The 22,644-nt window shown below is 44.2% G+C and overlaps 1 protein-coding gene across 2 annotated transcripts in view; it reads left to right on the forward strand.

Moving 5' to 3' along the window:
• Positions 1-18,566, forward strand: part of enpp6 (ectonucleotide pyrophosphatase/phosphodiesterase 6) — a 28,836-nt gene extending 10,270 nt beyond the window's left edge. The window contains exons 2-8 of one of the 2 annotated variants that reach the window (XM_083915803.1): positions 1,365-1,544; positions 3,383-3,494; positions 5,007-5,148; positions 5,241-5,420; positions 7,482-7,619; positions 9,218-9,341; positions 16,406-18,566. In XM_083915803.1, the coding sequence (XP_083771929.1) occupies positions 1,365-1,544; positions 3,383-3,494; positions 5,007-5,148; positions 5,241-5,420; positions 7,482-7,619; positions 9,218-9,341; positions 16,406-16,611 (1,082 nt within the window). In that variant the 3' untranslated portion in view covers positions 16,612-18,566. The remainder of the gene's footprint in view (positions 1-1,364; positions 1,545-3,382; positions 3,495-5,006; positions 5,149-5,240; positions 5,421-7,481; positions 7,620-9,217; positions 9,342-16,405) is intronic. The other variant, XM_083915804.1, reaches the window with a different exon arrangement.
• The last annotated feature ends 4,078 nt before the right edge of the window (positions 18,567-22,644 follow it).

Raw genomic sequence — 22,644 nt, forward strand, 5'->3', positions numbered from 1 at the left:
ATGGTTGTTTTGTTTATCTTTGTTGTCTCTTTGTTGTTTATCTTGGTAGTCATTTTATGCCTCTCCATTTGCTTTGCACCTTTTGTAGTTGTTGTATGGTTCTTTGTGGTCAGTATTTGTCTCTTTGAGTGAAATATTCTTTTGGAGGCCACGGGGGCCCCCTGACACTTCCTTGGCCTGTGCCATTAACACACCCAGTTCAATGACACCTCCCTTTATCCCTGTGCTTACATGTAGGAGAAAACACATATATTTTCATGATGTTTGTCCTTTCCATTTTCACCCAAACAGAGTTGTTATCACTGAAAACGATAATTTCTGAAAACTCCGGCCAAAGTGGAGATTTGTGGAAAAGCAGATTTTGTGTTTGTTTGTGTACTGGGTGAAACAAGGGTGAACAAGGTTCCTTAATGTCACAGTATGCAAATGAAAATCCATTAGTGTCATGTGTGCATCCTATGTGTACACTTTGTATGGCTACTGATCAGTCCGCAACTTCAGCCGCGGACAAGGCAGATGGGGAGGGGGAAGGTGGGACAGAATCGTCCGGATCATTCGTTTCCATACCGGACGTCGTGGAAGTAGTGGCCGATGAACCACCCAATACCTGCTCGCACAGTTTGTAGTCTGCTCCTTCGTCCACTGTCAACTGCTTTTTGGTACTTTCCTTTGACTGCCTTAATTTTGTCCTCAGGATGACCCGGGTTATGTCCTCGTTTGATGAGGAAACTCCTCAGAGTTCTCCGACAGGTACTGTTCTAAAAACAGTGCCAACAGTGCTTTATTTGCCTTTTAATCTAAGGCTACATCATGAGTAGCTCCACTTCTTAATAGGTCCACACAAATGAACCTTGCGCCATGTTTACCCTTTTGTAAGGAACAGGAAGTCACTTGTGTAATTCGTTGTTGTTGTTGATCTGATTCTGATTGGCCTGCAGGGCTTTATCCTTCTCATTGCACTGCCGCCTATAGGTTTGGTATGGTTATGATGGCGCTCAACTGCTTATTTATGCGTTTTTGGACACAGATCTGGTGTGTTATTATTGAAAATGGGGGGTATTCTTTCCTGTGAATCAGTGTAAATGTTTGTTCCTGAATTTACTGAATTTGCTTTAGCTCAAAACCAACAATGCGTAACTTCCTTAAAAAAACACAGTGTGTATGTTTAAGGTTATGAAGAAACATGTCACCCAGTGCAACCGTGGGGATAACTGCTGTAGCTTTAATGTTTTATGGACAACAAAGGCATTCAATGGCACAGAGGAATAATAACAATGATAATAATAATAATAATAATAATAATAATAATAATGTAATATCTTTGGATACTCAGACTATCTTGTTTCTATGTTGATTTGTTTCAGGTCGTCACTGTGACGCTCATCACATGACTGGAAACTACATGTGGGATGAAGCCTCCAAGAAGGAGTTTCTGATTGGGACCAACCCTGACAGTCAGCTGCCTCTGTGGTGGGATGGATCAGAGCCGTTATGGGTCACCCTGCAGAAACTGGGAAAGAAGGTTTTCATGTACTACTGGCCTGGTGAGCTCACACATTATCACCCTGAACCCTAAACTGAAGCAGTCTGCATGTGTGGGTGGCATTTTGCAAACTGCATTGGCAAATTGACTGACAATTATTTCATATGAATTTTTATTGTGCCTCTCATGCTCTTCTGAAAATCAGACACATTTCCACCTGAATCAACAAAATGGAATCGATCTACGTTAGACAGCATACACTGAGTGTATTTAAAGGTGAAGGAAGGGATCAGTGTGCATCAGTTGTTGTAAGAGAATAGCAAAGGTAAGAAGACAGATGATCATCTAACAGAGCTTTGCAGTTGAATGTAAGTCTCAACAACTTATGTGACCTAATCTTATCACCTGTACTGAAGCTGAGTTCACTCAGGTCATTCATATCTACTGAGTGTGGGTAAATATTAACAGTTAAAGAGATCATCACAACACCCTGACCCCATGACTGTAACTGCATGTAGTAAAACAACAGCAGAACCATCTGCTGTCCACAGTGTCAAACAATAAAGCCTTCAGACAGATAACGTTTGTTTTTACTTTATTGGTGCAATATAACATTTCAAGAAGATGTACGTCCGTCCGATCAGATGCTATGAGCAACTAGGTCAATCTGCAGGGAAGAAAAAACAGGCTTTTAGGATTTCAAGGGCTACTTTTAACGACATCTGTCGGCTCTTCTCCACAAGACTCTCGCAACAAGACACTCAGTTCAGGTGACCCAGAATTGGACCACCTTTGCCTGAAGTGTGAACGTTAACTCTTGAGAATCAATACAGTGTCACAAAACATAATTTGCAAAACTCAAGCGTATCAATTCTTTTTTACAACTTTTGTACATTTGGAGTTATGTTCCCATGGAACCTTAGAGACCTCACAAGCAGACCTTTTTATACTGTGAAATATTTTGTCATTAAAGGTTGAGTAGGAGAATGAGCAGAAAACCGCCATCTAGAGTCTCAAGATCGTAGTCGCAACAACTAAAAATAATTCCAGCAGTCGAGTTGCCAGGTTCGTTGCCGAGTGTGTCAGTGATCAGCCTGCTCCATGTCAGTGATGAATCATACAGGGGAACCACTCATTTGGACTAATCAATTAATTTTACACCAGTATTTAAGGTTAGCAAGTCTTCAACTGGAAGTCTTTCTTTGAGTGCTGTGGAATCCATTCGCTAGCTCTCAACTCAAAATTATTCCTTGTTTCTGTAGCAACAACAGACAACCCTGGCAACCAGCAACGCCCATTGCTATTGGCTGCTACAATGGAAACAGAATGTGACAGAAAGTCATTGTCAAACCCGTCAAAATTTTTTTTGTAGCCCTCAAAACGTTCTGTGGGTGTATTATTTTTTTTCAAATATAGCTTTTAATAAAGATTCTACATATTCAACCTTTAAGTGTATAAAGTGCATTTCTGCCTACTCTTCCACAGTAATAAAATGTCCTGCCATGTGAAAAGGTTGTTCTAGTTCGTATTTGCAGATGATCTTGTTCTGTTCTAAGATGAAGATTAATTAGCACTGGACGACCATAACAGCCTCATGAGCACAAATGCTTAAGTTTAAAGTTGGGGCAAGAGCTAACTCCATGTGTGCTACAGTACTATTTAACATTAACCAACTGTCTGTTAATAATGCAACAATCTTACGTGTGTGTGTGTGTGTGTGTGTGTGTGTGTGTGTGTGTGTGTGTGTGTGTGTGTGTGTGTGTGTGTGTGTGTGTGTGTGTGTGTGTGTGTGTGTGTGTGTGTGTGTGTGTGTGTGTGTGTGTGTGTGTGTGTGTGTGTGTGTGTGTGTGTGTGTGTGTGTGTGTGTGTGTGTGTGTGTGTTTGTGTGTGTGTCTTCAGGCTGCGAGGTGGAGATTCTGGGTGTCCGTCCATCATTCTGTGAGAAATACGTCTACAACCCATCAGTGAAAAACCTCACTGACTCCATAGAGAACGCTCTCAATGTCCTGAGGTAACAACACTCCACTCCATGGCTTACTTTGAGGAGCCATATACAGAGCTGTCAACTTAAGAACTGACTGCCGCGATAGTAAAAACTGTATTTTGAGCTGGAACTTTGATACTGGCCACACATGTAAATTATTTAACCTAATAGAGCCGAAGTGAAAGCCTCATTCAGAATACGGTTGACATTTAAAAACAGAGATGACTCAAAGTTATAATCCGTAAGATTTTCATCCAGTTAATTGTCTTTTAAGTTCCGATCTATCAAAGAGTGAGTCAAAACAATGGCGTCTAATCATATGACCCTGTGTGTCAGTGGAGACGTTCCCTCCCTAGATGTAAACCATGTTAGTGACGCTGTTTACATCAGTCAGCAGCGGTTGGTCTGCCCAGGTGGAGCTTATCACTGAAGTGTATGCAGCGTTTCATTGTAATCAGAAATGGTAAGCTTCCATTTCTGAGTGAGGCTCACTCATGGACATAGAAAAAGAATGGACAGCGGATGAAAAAAATGGCGCCCATTCATGTAAAGCTGCTCAGTGGTGCAGTCTCCCTTAAGGACGCCCCCATTTTTGGTTCTCATGAACATGGGAGGACCTACCGGATGTAGAAATCTTTGTGTTACTGAGTCCATGCCTGAGCACCAAGCAACTCAAAAACAATGAAAAACAATAGAATAAATATCGGACACAATGCACAAAAAGTTTGAGCAGCAGAGTTGTGTCTCTGCTGGAGCCTCGCTCTGGGCTCTACGTAGACGGGACATAAGCTGCTGGAGGTGTTTCACCAGCCTCCTTCTCCTGCCCATAACTCAATTTTGGGAGGGTCTGAAAGTGAAAGAGTGGGCTGTCTTGAGAGATCGGCGGTTCGATCCCCAGTTCCCCCGGTCCGCATGTCGAAGTGTCCAAGACACTGAACCCCGAATTGCTCCCTGTGCTGCGCATGGGTGTGTGAATGGTTAGATTAGATGGTATGTAGATGTCCACTGCCATCTGTGTGATTAGGTGAATGTCGCAAATACTGCGAAAGCACCTTGGTGTCCATTTATGTACAAGTCCATATTAACTACGTTCATTGGAGTTCTTGGAACAGATGCTAGACAGGAAGTGACATCACAACCCCGGCTCTCGGAGCATGGCTCAGCTGAGAGAATCAAAACAACAGGAAAAGTGAGAGTAACTGCATGTTTTGATGAATATGAGACATGACATATGTGTGACAAAAATGGACCTGTTTCATATGAACGGAGATTTCATTAGACCATATCGCTGTTGACATGTGAAGGGGTTTTGACTCCTTTTTATTTTGTAAATGCGGTTGTACAACTGGGGGGTTGTTGCAGTCAACATGCTACACAATTATTCACACAAGTACACAGGGTATTCTCAATAATGTTTACTTTTCAGGCATAACACGGTTTGAAAAGTGAATACTTCATTGGTCCATGGTTTTAATGAGACTATATGATTTTAAAATGTAGCAAAATAAATGATATATGTGTTTGTGTGTGTGTGTGTAGATCAGGCCAGGTGGGCATGGCAGCAATATATTATGAGAAAATCGATGTGGAGGGGCATCACTTTGGTCCAGACTCTCATCAGGTCAGAACAGCTGTGCGGCAGCTGGATTTGGCTATGCAGACACTCAACAGCAAAGTCAAAGTAAGTGATGTCACTACTTTTGTCACGGTTACAGCTGCTACTGCGCTTCCTGTCAAGTAGTTTACTTTCATCTGTTTCTGTTGTTGTTGCAGGAGAAAAACATGGCGGACGAGTTGAACATTATGATGTTTTCAGACCATGGCATGACAAAGATCCAGTGGATGGAAAAGGTCATAGAGCTGGACAAGTACATCAAAATGTCAACCATTGTCAAGATGATGGACAGAGGACCAGTGGTCAGTCTGTGGCCCAAAGACAACAAGTACCAAGAGGTGAGGACACCGTCTGTATTGCACCTGCGCGGCCACGATGCTCTTTGTGATTGTGATTGTCTGCAGGGTGAATTTCCGACAAGGTGTCCAGGTATCAGGTTCAGGTAATGGACCATTAGCACCTGACAATGGAAAGTCAAGGGGAGCAGTGTATGTTTGCAAGAGAAGTCAATTGTTCTTGTTCTTGTTATGTGTTTCAGATAGGCTAAATATTTTGTTACAATAAATTGTAACTGGAAGATTTGTGTCGTGTTGCTGTGGATACTTGTTCAATTTAATTCTTTTTTTTAAAACTGTGCAAACAGTTTAAACTGATAAAGAGTTTACTAACTTACTTCCATATATCAGGGGTTAATACCCAAATATGGGATGTACTCCAGCCAATCAGAAAAGAGTATTCGCAAAGACTATGGTATAAAATATGATATAAGACACTTATTAAAGTGTAATTTCGGCGCAAAATCATCCCATGGTCTTTTCCCAGACTTACATAAATAAATAAGCGATCAAGACCGTTTTCTTTCACGTATAAACTATGAACCGAGAAATCTGAGAGTCGCTAACAGTCAGACGTGGCTAACACTGATTAGCGGCAGAACGGTGAAGGCATTAAAACGTCTTTTTTTAACCACTAATACTGCTCAAAATAACAGCAAACCTCTGCAGCAGCATGAGAAGAGTCCCTACACAGAAAACAAAGCACCAACAACGTAGTTAGTGAACCCAGAGTTTATTAAAAGAGTGTTAAAAGACTTACCTACTGGCCCCTGTACCAGCTCCTCTCATAGTAAAGTCCATTCAAGTGGATTACCAAAGTCAATCCAAAAGGAAGGAGCCAATTGGTGCTTTGTTTTCTGTGTAAGGACTCTTCTCATGCTGCTGCAGAGGTTTGCTGTTATTTTGAGCAGTATTAGTGGTTAAAAAAGACGTTTTAATGCCTTCACCTTGCTGTTATTTTTTTTTGTTAGCCACTCTACTGGATTCTCCGTTAATAGTTTATACACAAAAAAAACTGTCTCAATTGCTTATTTGATGTATGTAAGTGCTGAAAAAGACCATGGGATGATTTTACACCGAAATTAGGTAGTAGTGAAACTGTCTGTTCACCTTTCTAAATTAATCGCTAAATCAAATGTATTATTTCCACCAATGAGTGTAGTCCTTCTGGCTACATGACCTTGTTGTTAAGCATTCTTTCAAACTCTATTTACAGTTTGTCGACCGTACACAATGGTATTGCCTTGAATCATGCTAGCATAACTTTTTCGACTCCAGCATGTCTCCCCCTCTCTCTCACACCCCATTTCCTGTCTGTCCTTTTTAATAAAGGCTTGGAAAACTGCCACAAAATAATCTTTTAAAAAAAAGAAATCTTCTGTTGCCAAGTCGTATTCAAAGTTTGCCCTATTTACTGGAGCAGCAACGCTTCCATTGCGTAATAATCTTATGGGATTGAAATGATTTTTCCAGGTATAAGTACAAGTAATAATTGGCAGAAACTTTAGATTTTGATTGCAAAACGCATGAAAATATGAATTAATGTGTCTTTAAAAAAATGTTCTTTGGCAACTGACCATTGTATAAATGGACTCTGTCACATATACGGCACAGCCCGTTGGTGGTGGTGTATGAGAGACCGCTCTCTCCAAAATGAAACCAGTGACGTCCCTGGAGTTCCTAAGTGCCCAGACGCTCTGCACAGGTGCCACTGATAAGAACTAATGAGTGAAGGGGCTGACCCCGCCTCCTCCTGCCTGCCTACACCACACCTCCATCTATAATAACTCAACCAATGGCTTTACTTCACGACGGGCCTCTTCGGATCTGTCCAAAAGGCTTCTATCTTTTTATTCCTCTCGTTTTCCTTTTCAAGTGCATCTTGAGGACAAATATTTGCTACACTTCAGCAGTTATTATTAGTCCTATAACTTCAACCTGAGCCTGAAAGGAAAGACTGATTGTACAAAGAATGTATTGTAAAAGGCACTTTATAGATAAGGTTTGTTATTAAAATCATTCAATTTACACAGCTTGTGTGTATCTATGTGTGTGTCATGCCAGGTGTATGCTGCATTGTCCCAGGTCCCCAACATGCGTGTCTACGCCAGAAACCAGATCCCTGAACGTTTCCATTTCAAAGGAGGGAAGTTTGTCTCCCCCCTGACGCTGGTGGCTGAGCCCGGCTGGTTTATCACAGAGGTAACAGATCATATTTACCGTGCATCACCACATTAAGCATGACAAAGTCTACTTCACTTCACAACTGCAACTGGAAATGTTTCACCTTTGGGGGGAAAAAAGATTTGTGCGTGTTTATTTCAAGACGTTTCATCATCTGTTTCAGCTCAACTTGTTTCAACAATTTCATTCAGATATTTGGTCCTCTAGCAGCCATGGAACAAACTATAGATGTTTAAGCTTTCCATGACTTTCAGCTCCTCAGGGACACCTCATCCATGTCGACTTATTTTTGATAGTATGGCTATGGAGCCATTTTTCTACTAATCAGGCTCCATTTTTGTTTATCTCATGCACCACGGGGTTTGGGCGATATACATTTCTGCCAATGGTTTCGCTATGCCACTGATCCACAGGTGGCTGTAACAGTCATGAAAGAGGGACAAGAGGAAGACTGCAAGCTACTAAACATATAATCAATGCGTCATTAAGAATACTTATCAAAGAATCACTTTGCAGTTGTTTCATTTGGAAGGTAATGCATTCAATCATAGACTGTAGCTGTGTTCGAAATCGTTCCCTCATTCACTCACTATTCCCTATATAATGTTTATTAAATAGTGCACTATATAGGGAATGACAAAACAAGATTTAAGACACTACACTGGAATTTTCAAACAAATCGTTGCATCAGTGCATGCGCCGGATATATGTGTGACGCTCTAAACCCGTTTTACAGTCTGTTTATGATACAAACCTGCTCTCAGGAGGACGGTCAAAGGTTGTATTGATGTTCATGTTCATTTTAGTGTTCAATCAAGAATAAATAGTTGAAATTTCAATGGTGTTAAAGTGTGGTTTAGTTAACAATGGTTGTGTGTCCCGGGTTGCCAGATGTAATAGCCCTAGGTTCATTTATTTCACAAGCAAGTAACAGCAGTAAGCTCACAAGGAACTAGTCCGCTCGTGAGTATCGATTGATCGTAACCGCAGTTGGCTATTAAATACCTGGCTACAGCTTCTTCTCCTCCGGTAAAACTCAACCGCATTGCATTGTGTACATCGTATGTACACTCAAATTAGCTGTGCATTGTGGGTATTTTATAGTGGACTCTATTTTGAATGAAATCAACCACAGAGAATTCAAACAGCACTACAAAAGGGCGTACACACTTTATAGTGCACTACTTCTGTGGAAGGGAACACTTTCAAACACAGCTTGTGTGTAAATGATGCAGCTCCACTTCCTCCAACTGTACAAAGGTGAAGCGATCAAGATGCTTCGGCCTCACTTTGGTGTGGAGTGCCTTGAAGTAGCACTGAATATAACTTAACTTTAGTTTGTTTACGAGAAAACTCCTTAGAGCTTGAGAACACTCAACATGAAACCATGAAAAAACTATCTCACCTCAAGGTCCGTTTAGTAGCTGTTCTGGATCACATTGTTGCAGCCATCAAAAATCAATACAACTGTACATGCATATTAACATTAGTTCTGTGTATGTGTGTGTGTGTGTGTGTGTGTGTGTGTGTGTGTGTGTGTGTGTGTGTGTGTGTGTGTGTGTGTGTGTGTGTGTGTGTGTGTGTGTGTGCGTGTGCGTGTGCGTGTGTGTGTCCAGAACAAGGCAACACTTCCATACTGGAAAAACGACTCTGGGGAGCCCTCAGCATGGCAAAATGGTTGGCATGGTTACGACAACGAGTTCCTCGACATGAGGGGCTTTTTCTTGGCGACTGGACCTGGTAACAAACGTCATATTTGAATAGTACAATCTGGGCCTTGTTATTATTTTAATACCAGTGATGTGTCCTAAAGCAGCCACAGTCTTCTCCTGTCATCCTCTCGTTTCAGAAGCCCGGGGCAGCGTTCTGTAGTTGTGTTCAGTGAAGCGTTCTGCTCGCTGCTTTTGCATACTCCCTAAAATCAGGCATTATAAAATAGGTTTATGACAGTTTCAACTTCTAATGTTTTCCCCTCTCTTAATGAGGTGTGTGTAGTACACAAGTATATGTGGCTGGAAATAAATGATTTATACTTATAATTATGATTATAAGAACCATCACCTTATCGTGGTGGAGAGGTTTGTGTGTCCCTGTGAACCCGAGGGCTGTGTTGTCTGGAGCTTAATGCTCCTGGTGGGCTCCAATGGACAAACAACAAAGAGGAAGAGAGACCCTGCCCGGAGGAAGCCCGGGGCCCCCGTCTGGAGCCAGGCCCAGACGGAGGGCTCGCCGGCGAGCGCCTGGCGGCCGGGTTTGCCATGGAGCCCGGCCGGGCACAGCCCGAAAAAGTGACGTGGCACCTCCCTCCTCTCCATCCTGTGGGCCCACCACTCGCAGGAGGAACCAGTTGGGTCGGGTGCGCTGCTGCACGGGTGGCAGTGAAGGTGACGGGCCTCGACGGACCAGACACGGGCAGCAGAAGCTGGCTCTTGGGACGTGGAATGTCACCTCTCTGTCGGGGAAGGAGCCGGAGCTTGTGCGGGAGGTGGAGCGCTACCAGTTAGATCTGGTGGGGCTTACCTCCACACACAGTCTCGGTTCTGGAACCGTTCTCCTGGATAGGGGTTGGACACTATTCTTCTCTGGAGTTGCCCAGGGTGTAAGGCGCCGGGCGGGTGTGGGGATACTCACAAACCCCCGGCTGAGCGCCGCGGTGTTGGAGTTCACCCCGGTGGACGAGAGGGTCGCCTCCTTACGCCTGCGGGTGGTAGGGGGGAAAACTCTGACTGTTGTTTCTGCATATGCACCGAACAGCAGTTCAGAGTATTCGGCCTTCTTGGAGACCCTGAATGGAGTCCTGCATGGGGCTCCAGTAGGGGACTCAATAGTTCTGCTGGGAGACTTCAACGCCCACGTGGGCAATGATGGAGACACCTGGAGAGGCGTGATTGGGAGGAACGGCCTCCCTGATCTAAATCTGAGTGGTCGTCAGTTATTAGACTTCTGTGCTAGTCACGGATTATCTATAACTAACACCATGTTCGAACATAAGGATGCTCATAAGTGTACGTGGTACCAGAGCACCCTAGGCCAAAGGTCGATGATCGATTTTGTGATCGTATCATTTGATCTGAGGCCGCATGTTTTGGACACTCGGGTGAAGAGAGGGGCAGAGCTGTCAACTGATCACCATCTGGTGATGAGTTGGATCAGAGGATGGGGGAAGATTCTGGACAGACCAGGTAAACCCAAACGAGTAGTGCGGGTGAACTGGGAACGTCTGGAGGAGGCCCCTGTCCGAGAGATCTTCAACTCACACCTCCGGCGGAGCTTTTCTGGCATCACTGTGGAGGTTGGGGGCATTGAACCGGAGTGGGCAATGTTCAAAGCTTCAATTGCTGAAGCTGCAGTGGTGAGCTGTGGCCTCAAGGTCTTAGGTGCCTCAAGGGGCGGTAACCCTCGAACACCGTGGTGGACACCGGTGGTCAGGGAAGCTGTCCGACTGAAGAAGGAGGCCTTCCGGGATATGCTATCCCAGAAGACTCCGGAGGCAGTTGCAAGGTACCGACAGGCCAGAAGGGCTGCAGCCTCTGCTGTGTCAGAGGCAAAGCAGCGGGTGTGGGAGGAGTTCGGAGAAGCCATGGAGAAGGACTTTCGGGCGGCACCAAGGTGCTTCTGGAAAACCATTCGACATCTCAGGAGGGGGAAACGGGGAACCGTCCAAGCTGTTTACAGTAAAGACGGGACGCTGGTGACCTCAGCCGATGAGGTGATCGGGCGGTGGAAGGAGCACTTTGAGGAACTCCTTAATCCGACTAACACGCCCTCTTTTGTAGAGGCAGAGCTGGAGGCTGATGGGGAATCATTGTCAATATCCCTGGCGGAAGTCACTGAGGTAGTCAAACAACTCCACAGTGGCAAAGCCCCAGGGGTTGATGAGATTCGTCCAGAAATGCTGAAAACTTTGGGTTACGAGGGGCTGTCTTGGTTGACACGCCTCTTCAACATTGCGTGGAAGTCTGGGACAGTGCCAAGGGAGTGGCAGACCGGGGTGGTGGTTCCTCTTTTTAAAAAGGGGGAGCAGAGGGTGTGTGCCAATTACAGGGGTATCACACTACTCAGCCTCCCTGGTAAAGTCTACTCCAAGGTGCTGGAAAGGAGGGTTCGTCCTACAGTCGAACCTCAGATTGAAGAGGAACAATGTGGATTCCGTCCTGGACATGGACCAACGGACCAGCTCTTCATTCTCGCAAGGATCCTGGAGGGGGCCTGGGAGTATGCTCATCCAGTCTACATGTGTTTTGTGGATCTGGAGAAGGCATATGACCGGGTTCCTAGGGAGATACTGTGGGAGGTGCTGCGGGACTATGGGGTGAGGGGGTCACTTCTGTGGGCCATCCAATCTCTGTACACCCAAAGTGAGAGCTGTGTCCGGATCCTCGGAAGTAAGTCGGATTCGTTTCCGGTGGGGGTTGGCCTCCGCCAGGGGTGCGCTTTGTCACCAATCCTGTTCGTGATTTTCATGGACAGGATTTCAAGGCGTAGTCGTGGTGGGGAGGGGTAGCAGTTCGGTGGGCTGAGGATCTCGTCTCTGCTTTTCGCAGATGATGTGGTCCTGATGGCATCGTCGGTCAGTGACCTTAAGCACTCACTGGATCGGTTTGCAGCCGAGTGTGAAACGGCTGGGATGAGGATCACCATCTCTAAATCTGAGGCCATGGCTCTTAGCAGGAAACCGGTGGATTGCTTACTCCAGGTAGGGAATGAGTCCTTACCCCAAGTGAAGGAGTACAAGTACCTCGGGATCATGTTCACGAGTGAGGGGACGATGGAGCGTGAGTTTGGCCGGAGAATCGGAGCAGCGGGGGCGGTGTTGCAGTCGCTCTACCGCACCGTTGTGACGAAAAGAGAGCTGAGCCGGAAGGCAAAGCTCTCGATCTACCGGTCAATCTTCGTTCCTACCCTCACCTATGGTCATGAAAGTTGGGTCATGACTGAAAGAACGAGGTCGCGAGTACAAGCGGCCGAAATGGGTTTTCTCAGGAGGGTGGCTGGAGTCTCCCTTAGAGATAGGGTGAGAAGTTCAGCCATCCGTGAGGAACTCGGAGTAGAGCGTTGCTCCTTAGCGTTGAAAGGAGCCAGTTGAGGTGGTTCGGGCATCTGGTAAGGATGCCCCCTGGGCGCCTCCCTAGGGAGGTGTTCCAGGCACGGCCAGCTGGGAGGAGGCCTCGGGGAAGACCCAGGACTAGGTGGAGAGATTATATCTCCACACTGGCCTGGGAACGCCTCGGGATCCCCCAGTTAGAGCTGGTTAATGTGGCCCAGGAAAGGGAAGTTTGGGGTCCCCTACTAAAGCTGCTGCCCCTGCGACCCGACCCCGGATAAGCGGATGAAGATGAGATGAGATGAGATTATGATTTGTATTAAGAATTTATTATTTTTATTATTATAAGAATTAGTTCACAACTTACTGAAGTTTCCAGATGAATCAAAGTAGCATCGGACATCAGGGATGGACTAACCTGACTCGTCAGATGGTTTGTGTCACTGAACCACCTTGAAAACGGATGGAAAAGGGGAGGCTTTACCAAAACGTACCTGGCAGGTGATTGGATGAAGCATCTGTCTATCACAGGCTGACAGTCAGTCAGAAGAAGAGAAAAAAGCCTCCTCCAGTTCTGATTCTAGAGTAGATGCTATCGTAGCATCTAAGCTAACCTCTTTAGGAGCCTCCATTGTTGTTTTGAACGTGTGGTGGCCCGGTCATCAGGTTTATATAAGTCTAGTGTATGTAATGTCACTGCGCTGCATTTTCATCAACTCTGATGAGATCCCGTGTGAAAGAAATTCTCTGAAGTCCTCAGTGTTTCTCAAATCATGTCTTTACTAAGCTGCGTGCATGCAGGAGAGAAGCTACAAACAACGCTGTCGAAAATGTTCTCTCCCGTTCTCCAGATAGCTTCAGCAGATATACAGTCTTATCACAGCACCTTAGAAACACAATGACATCAAAGTAACAAAAACACACTACCCAATGTTTATGACCCCACTGGATGTTATCAATGTTTTACGACCACCAAATGTCACCATTTGCAAACCCCCATGTGACTTCTCTCTGCAATCCCCCAGCATCCTACAGCTTGACTGTTATGTTAATCAACATACAGAAACAGAGGATTTACATCATAGAATAAGAAACACATGGTTATTTCCCACAGCCGGCCATTCAAATTGAAGCTAAAACCATGAATGTCGCCCAGAGTGACGTCATCATATATAGTGTTTCTCTCAGCGTCCTCACCACCTAACTGACCTCCAGCGTCCCTGCTGACATCATTTAACTTCACAGCAAAATAACCCTTGAATGATGAGGGTGGCTGATTTAACTCAACTGGAGACGCCCTGTCTGATCAGGTGTCTTCAACAAAAACATCAGTGCAGTGCACTTCACGTCTGCAACATACTCAGATGAAACCACTTTGGGTTCTTTTAGGCCTAGTCCACACGAATACAGGTATTTTTGAAACAGAAAATTATGGCCCCTGGTTAAAATAAAATTCCTGTTCACACTACAGGTGTATAAAAATATCTCCGTCCACATGAAACGGCAAAATCTGCCTCAAACAATGTCACACACATGCCAAAGCAGTCGCTGGCGATAGCGCTCCTAACAGGAAGGCCATTTTAGCCAATCACAAGGCTGGACAAATAAGTAATAAAAAAATTAATCAAGTTGATACCTGTGTTGTTGGATGAGGTTGAGTAGTTGTATTAGACAAACACAAAGTGCTGATAAGTTGCTAAATAGCAGCAGTATTTTGGCTCCGTCTTCCAGCTCCGTCTTCCTGGTTATTAGATTTGGAGGAGAGACACTCCTTGCCCTGAATACACAGCCATGGGGTGAGGTTTATTGAGAACTTTACCCGATGGCGTTTACCCAAGCATCACTGGACCCAGACTAGTTGGCATCGACCTATGTTGTGCCCCTTGGGATGTCATGCTCACGTCTTCAACATACAAAACACTCTCTGTCTGATCAGGGCTTAAAGATGCTGCAGTGGGTTCCTGTAATCATGTCACGTCTGTGATCTGGGTGGTATTGGAGGCTGATAGAGAGAGTGAACAGTGCAGGAGAAATGACGTGTATTGCTGCTCTGTCAGTATAGTTTGTTGTGAAGTTACAGATTGTAAATTGTGATAAAGACCAATCCGGTGAACAAGTGAACAAGCCGCCATTACTGCAGTCCCTCCAGTATGTGTGTGCTTAAATGGGAGCTGTCATTTTCTACTTTTACCTGTACTTTTTATGCAGCATTACTTTTGACAATGATGTCGAGGAAGTGGAATTCTTTGCTGCTCCAACAGCAGTGGGAAACTTCTTCTTTGGAAAAAAATGAATGCGAACTAAACAAACCTTTACCTCATGAAGAGTACTTGTGATTATTTACCTCCATCACTGATAAACTCAGCTACTTGATGTTTACATTGTGCTCATTTGGATGCTTTAGTTAGAGTAACTTAGGTTATATTTCACAATAACAGCACACTGAGTTCATTTACTGTGTGTGACCACAGCAGTCTTGATAGAGGCGTCTAACATGAGCTAGCTAAGCAGTGTTAGCTTAGCTGACATTACTTTTTCACTGTGTTAAGCTCGGCAGCCTCATGATGTTCACTGTGAGATTGAGTGTGAAGTGTGAACCAAAACTTCCTCTGTTAATATTCTTGATCCACTTCTAGAGAACATCTGCACGCCCAGGGAGTCCATGTAGACCGTACGGCCTCAGACAGGGGCGCTCTTCATGAGGTAAAGGTCTGAATCCATGTAGACAGTACAGCCTCAGACAGGGGCGCTCTTCATGAGGTAAAGGTTTGAATCCATGTAGACAGTACAGCCTCAGACAGGGGCGCTCTTCATGAGGTAAAGGTTTGAATCCATGTAGACTGTACAGCCTCAGACAGGGGCGCTCTTCATGAGGTAAAGGTTTGAATCCATGTAGACCGTACGGCCTCAGAAAGGGGCGCTCTTCATGAGGTAAAGGTTTGAATCCATGTAGACAGTACAGCCTCAGATAGGGGCGCTCTTCATGAGGTGAAGGTTTGAATCCATGTAGACCGTACGGCCTCAGACAGGGGCACTCTTCATGAGGTAAAGGTTTGAATCCATGTAGACCGTACGGCCTCAGACAGGGGCGCTCTTCATGAGGTGAAGGTTTGAATCCATGTAGACCGTACGGCCTCAGACAGGGGCGCTCTTCATGAGGTAAAGGTTTGAATCCATGTAGACCGTACGGCCTCAGACAGGGGCGCTCTTCGTGAGGTAAAGGTTTGAATCCATGTAGACCGTACGGCCTCAGACATGGGCACTCTTCATGAGGTAAAGGTCTGAATCCATGTAGACCATACGGCCTCAGATAGGGGCGCTCTTCATGAGGTAAAGGTTTGAATCCATGTAGACCGTACGGCCTCAGACAGGGGTGCTCTTCATGAGGTAAAGGTTTGAATCCATGTAGACCGTACGGCCTCAGACAGGGGCGCTCTTCATGAGGTAAAGGTTTGTGTAGTTCACATGCAGTTTTTTTTCCAAAGTTGAAGTTTCCCACTGCTGTTGGAGCAGCAGAGAATTGCACAGGTTCTTCCTAGACAAAAGTAAAAGTAAAAGTCATTGACAAAAGTAATGCTGCATAAAAAGTACAGGTAAAGGTAGAAAAAAAAAACCTCTAATGACAGCTCCCATTCAAGCATGCGCATACTGAAGGGAGAATGCAGTATTGGCGGTGCTGCTAGATGGTGAAACACAGAAACAGCCAGATTCTCTATAATTTGAGAAGTAGATCTAATTACGTTTCATTCATTTCATACAGACTTCAAGCAGAATGTTCGGGCAGCTCCAATTCGAGAGGTGGACGTCTATAACTTGATGTGCTGGTCGTTGGGGGTGAAACCTTTGCCCAATAATGGCTCCTGGTCTCGGGTGGAGTACTTCCTGAATGGCTCCGATGGTCCCTCCCAGCCAACAACTCTCTGCTGTATGAGTTTGTTGGGAATACTGCTCGCACTATGGGACTAAAGCTTTGAACAGTTCAGTTTTTGTGGGATCTGATGGGACATGATCTGCTAGACCAGTTGGTCTCAACCAGGGGTTCTTGAGGGGCATCCAGGGGTCTATTTCATTCACTAAAGAAGTGAGCTCAATGCGAGTTGGAGTCAAAAAAGTGACTATTGTGATCAATGGTTTCACTTCCTCCACTCTTATCACTCTGGTCTTAATTGTACCCAACAACCAACATGTTTTCAGATGGAGGTCCCTGAAGGGTAATCCTATAAATCACACAGACTGGGAACTCACCTTCAATGGTCAGAGCATTGTTCTTGGCCAAGAACTTTAAAGGCCTTAAAGGGCCTGGGGAGTTTTCCAGGACCTCATCTACAACTTCCCAAAGATAATCCTACATGCCCACAACACCTTAGAACATTTTCACACCTTCTGTCCATGTCGAGTCAACGAGCGATCATGTATGAGGTGCTTCACAGTGTAGTTTTGCATGTGGTTTTGTTTTCTTCTGCAATTTCTCTCATTAACCACGTTAATCATAGTGAATAACCAGAATAATAGAGAGGTGCAACATGTCTGCAGGACTTGTATTCATTGTATTCATTTATTATAGATGTAGACCATGTGTATGTGTTCATGTACAATTTATATACAATTTATACTTACAATTGTTTCACAGCTTTTCCTGGAAAGAACTACAAACTAATTACAGGGAAAATGGGAATTTCCTGTCATGAACTGCTCCATTTAAACTGAATTATTTATTAGTAATTGGAAACACTGATGTCCATGTACAGTATGTTAAAAGGTATGCTTCACACTTCTGCATGCTCAGCTGACTGTAGATGACACTGCCCATTATAGAAATGAATTGAAAGTCAACAATGTTTCCAAATCACATGTCAGTTCTTTCCAGGAAATGTTCCTGAAAAATAATACAGAACTGTAAAATAAAGTATTACTGATTTCTTAAGGTGCAATTCTGGTGTAAAATCATCATGTGGTCTTTTTCCAGTTGTTTTTTTTTCATGTATGAACTATTAACGGAAATCCAGTAGAGACTCTAATAGTCGCTAACAGCCGGACGCTGCTAACACTAATTAGCTCAGAGCAGTACGGTGAAGGCATTAAAACGTCTTTTTTTAACCACTAATACTGCTGAACATAACACCAAACTTCTGCAGTAGCATGAGAAGAGTCCTTACACAGAAAACAAAGCACCAACAACGTAGTTATTGAACCCAGAGTTTATTAAAATAGTGTTTTAAAGACTTACCTACTGGCCCCTGTACCAGCTTCTCTCATAGTAAAGTCTATTCAAGTGGATTAGCAAAGTCAATCCCAAAGGAAGGAGCCCATTGGTGCTTTGTTTTCTGTGTAAGGACTCTTATCATGCTGCTGCAGAGGTTTGCTGTTATTTTGAGCAGCATTAGTGGTTAAAAAAGACGTTTGAATGGTCTCCATTAGTTATTTGATGTATGTAAGTACAGCCAAAGACCATGGGATGATTTTACGCCGGATTTACACATTAACTTGAATGTTGAATGTAAAGTTCTTCTCTTTTGTGATACATAAAAACAAAACTGCATATCCAGATCATAATGAATCGTTTAAATATAACAGAAAGGCACTTTGAACTTGAGTCATACAGTGAATAACACCGATATCGCCTTCTTTTGATGCGTGGAACAGCTAGAATATGAATTAGGGGGAATAATGGCAAATATACCTTTTTTCAAATTAGCAAAGCACAAATCCATGTAGGTTTTGAACTCCTAATCTTTTTAAAGATGACTTTTAAAGCTTGGGCTCTTTTAATATCTTGTGATTCACTCTGTATGGTGGATGATTATAACTGAGATGCTGATTTTTTTTATCTAGCTACAACTTCTTTGTGCAATCCTGTATTGTATACTGATAATCAAGCTGACCCTGAATTCAGCTTTTCATGTCTTTGCATTGGAACAATAAGAACCTGTATGACACGTTTTGTGAAAAAAGCTCTCTAAATAAATTTGCTTTGATTTGAAAACATGATTGTGTTTGTGTCCATGTGGATTTTATCAGTGTGGGGGAACAAACCCTTCAGAGTGAGGAATAGCTGGGAAATACGGTATCTGCTCAGACGAAACCACTTTGGGTTCTTTTGGTTTCAGTCAGAGACACTTGTGTCAAGAAAGTGATCATTTGTATTCAGTGGTTATGCAGTGAGGTTTGGAGGAGAGACACTCTTGCCCTGAATACACAGCAGACATCTGCATGCTTCAGCCGTGGGGGGAAGTTTATTGAGAACTTTACCTGATGGCGTTCGCCCAAGCATCACTGGACGCAGACCAGTTGGCGCCGACCTATGTCGTGCCCTTGGGATGTCATACTAAAACAGGAACGTTTGGATAAGCGCACAGCACACACAGGCAGACATCCAGTATCTCTGCCCCCGCACCTGACCACACACTCCCCCCACTTTCTCCCCCACAGTCATTCCCCTGACCAGTTCCAACCTTCAAATCCCCCTAAACACAGCACAAATCAGATGTCAACGTACAGTAGTAATAACAGGGAGTTTATAGAAAGTAAGTTAATAAAGAGTAGAAGGGTACTCAATTAAAGGGGGGAAAGATAGAAAAGAAAAAAATGATCCAAGATAAGGGATCGACCGATACTGTTTTTTTGATGACTGATACGGACTGACGATTTTCTTGAGCTGATATTTGGAGCCGATACTACTGAAGCTCCCTCAATTTACATCATAACAATTACACAATGATGAACACAAATGTTACAAGTCTCAATTTAAAGAAAAGGAATGTTTATTGAACTTAAAAAAGGCGTCTGCAGCAACACAGAGCTGCCTGTGGACGCCTGTCATATATCGGCTATCACTATCCAAGATATCAGGCAAGAGTTATGAATCTACGGAAAGAGTCTTCAATTGACCAAGGTAATGTTCATTAATGAAGTAGATCTATATTTGTCAGGATGTCCCCACAAAGGAAACAAAGAACTTGAAGGATGAGGTGACTTCCAATCCAGCTGAATTCTTCTGGGCTGGGATGAAAAAGCATTTTTGTGTCGTTGTTGTTGTTTTTTTTTTTTAAGTTTGATGGTGGTTACTCTGAACCCCCAAGATGCACCTTCAGGCATAAGGCTGAAGATTTAGATTGAGGGACTCTGATAAAACTCTGATGAGACATGTTCTTAGTTGAGACCTGGATAAACAGCACTGCTGGTGTAGCAAAGATACAGGTTTGTCCTCCAAACTATCGTTTTTATCAGTCAGTCAGACAAAACAGGAGAGGGGGAGGGACCACAGGGCACAATGACATTGGCAAAGAAACAGAGAAGGAGATTCACACCCTTGGAAGCAGATTGGAAGGTGTATAGTATGTGGAAGGATGGATACTGAGTAAGGTAAAGACAACAGTTAAAGGGTCAGCATAAAAAAGAAAGAAGAAAGTTAGAACAAAAATCCAAAACACAATATAATGACCAACAATTTCCTCTTCTGTCTGAGCTGAATCCTGGGAAATTGCATCCTCAAATCAGAGGCTATTTCAATATTTCATTCAGAATGCCTCTGCGGAAGAAAAAACCCAGAATGGGGACATGATGGCAACTGTGACTCGGTCCAGGCCGCAGTCAGCGTTTCACAAGACACAGCCGCTTTTAGAACTGGTGAATCAGGGCGGACGAGGCGAGTCAAGCTGAGATCCAGAAGAATGTTTCAACTGAGGAGGAAAGGGACATTGGGCGAATGAGTAGCCCTACCCCAGGGGTGACAGGAGAGCAGCTGAGAAGAAAACCGACTCAAACTCAAATGGTGGCCATGGGCGGAAAAACAGGAGCCGCCTGGGACGAAGCAGAAGGATGAGGTAACACATGCACATACTCAAACACGGGATAAAGACACGCACATAAATACTGAATCACCCAAAAAGAAAAGTAACTCAAACTAATTCCAGAAACAATGTATCATGAGGAAGGGTATTAAACAATGTGTTAAATGTGTATATGAAAGGCAGCTGTTGCATAACTCACATTCTTCAAAAGAGATGATGTCATTGTCACACTCACACAGCACAAAAGCAGGAAGTTACATGACACCACAGGCGCTGCACTGCACATAGTCAGAGGCAAGACACAGACTTTTAGGGAGAGTGGTACGGGAGAGCTGAGAAGCCAGAAATATGGACATTGACACACATTAAGTGGACAAAGTCAGTTGCTGTTGTTTCTGTCACCCTCTCTGCCGCCCAACACCGACGTTTTTCAGACAACCACCCCACACATCCAGCTGGCTAAGCCTGCATCATAGAAAAGGCAGGGTCTGTGACTCTGAGGCAAACGCAGGTGATCAGATGTCTGCAGAACAGAGGATCCAAGAACAGAGAACAGCAGAAATGTTGATGTTTATCGCACTACAACAACATCTACAGTGCAGGTCAAAAGAACAGTAGAACTGTGGTTCATTGGTGTACACAGTCATGACTACTGAAAACATGCCAACTGAATTGACACAGGAGCCTTATTGGTCATAAGTTCCCGGTTGGACTTGTGAAAGCTGCAATACCTTTGGAAATTCGTCCAAATTCAGACTACAGGCCTTGTAAGAAACAGTATCCTTTGAAACTATTCCAGTGTTTGACCAGTTGCTCAAAGGGGGTGTAATTATCCCATGCAATGACCACAGACTGTGTAAAAAATGGAGGTAGCATACCCGAGGTCCGTTCTCTAAACTTGATCCAATCGTCCTCGCCTACGGGAGTCGTCATCTTGTCAGACTTTGACTCCTCCTCATTTCCTCTTACCAAAAAAGGGCATGTATGTGACGTTGGGGGGAGGGAGATACTTCCATCTGGCTGACGTTTACCTCCGAGGAGAAGTGAGGGCCAGAGGCTAGTTGTCACTCAAGAGACCACGCCCCTAATTATTCCTAAACTTTAACCTCCAATAAAATAAACTAGCCTGGTACAAAAAAATCACCCCCCTCAGTGTTGTCATGGAGATATGACCTAAACATGCAGACTAGAATGTTTTATTTTTGTACCAGGCCTTAAACAGGTTTAATGATGCTGTGAAAACGGCCTGTTTAACATGGGGGTCAAAGAGAAACTGCTCTATTATGAAACCTGCCCCTAGTGGACACTCGGAGAACTCAGTTTTTGGAGCTTCCGGATTGGATCAACCAGGAAGTCGCTGTGGTGGGGGGCTTGGAAATGACTCAGCAATCAATGTTTCCTGAAGAAAATCAGGGAGGAGGGCCAAACCGAAAGAATGGAGTTCAAACCCACAAACCGCTCTGTCTCTCATTCCACCCGATGCCTCTCATTTGACAGTTGTTCAGTCATCGACCTCGCAAATGGGTTTTTTCTCCGTACCCGTCCACGCAGAAAGCCACTACTGGTTTGTGTTCACGTTTCAGGGGCGGCCTTACACCTGGACTAGTTCGATAACTGAAAAACTGTAAAAAAAACTAAAAAAAAAAACTAAAAAAAAACGAGGATTATTCGAAAGTCTGAGCTATTTTCAACCGCAATTGAGACAAAATTTTGAAAATTGGTGTGCAGCTCCTCAGAGAAGGCATGCAAAAAAAAAAACAGTTTGTCCAGACTGAAGTTTCCTATCTGGGACCGGTGATCACAGCAGAGGTAAAATCCCTCTTTCCCGTAGCAGCTATCCAGAACGTTCTACTACCTGTATCAAAGAAACATACAGTCATGCTGCAGACAGTAACCTCTCAGAGCGGGAGGCATCACTCTCAACTACAGGCCATGGTAAACATTTGGCAGCTCATGACAAGATCACATGGACTCCAGATGTAAAAAAGGCTTTTATAGAGTTGAAAAGTGCACTTGCTAATTCTCCTGTTCCTCTGATCCCCTTTCGTGCAGTGCTCCGCCAAGATCCGGGAACCCGGCGCGCAACATCAGGTGTTCCAGACGGACATCGGCTCAGGAGTGAACACATCAAATTCCTAGTTCGAACATCTTGTTGCTTGGCTGGATTATTTTTTCCTGCCGCTGCTCCTGTGCCTTACCTGTGTCTCCA

The sequence above is a fragment of the Echiichthys vipera genome (assembly GCF_963691815.1).
Source record: "Echiichthys vipera genome assembly, chromosome: 6".
Taxonomy (NCBI): Eukaryota; Metazoa; Chordata; class Actinopteri; order Perciformes; family Trachinidae; genus Echiichthys; species Echiichthys vipera.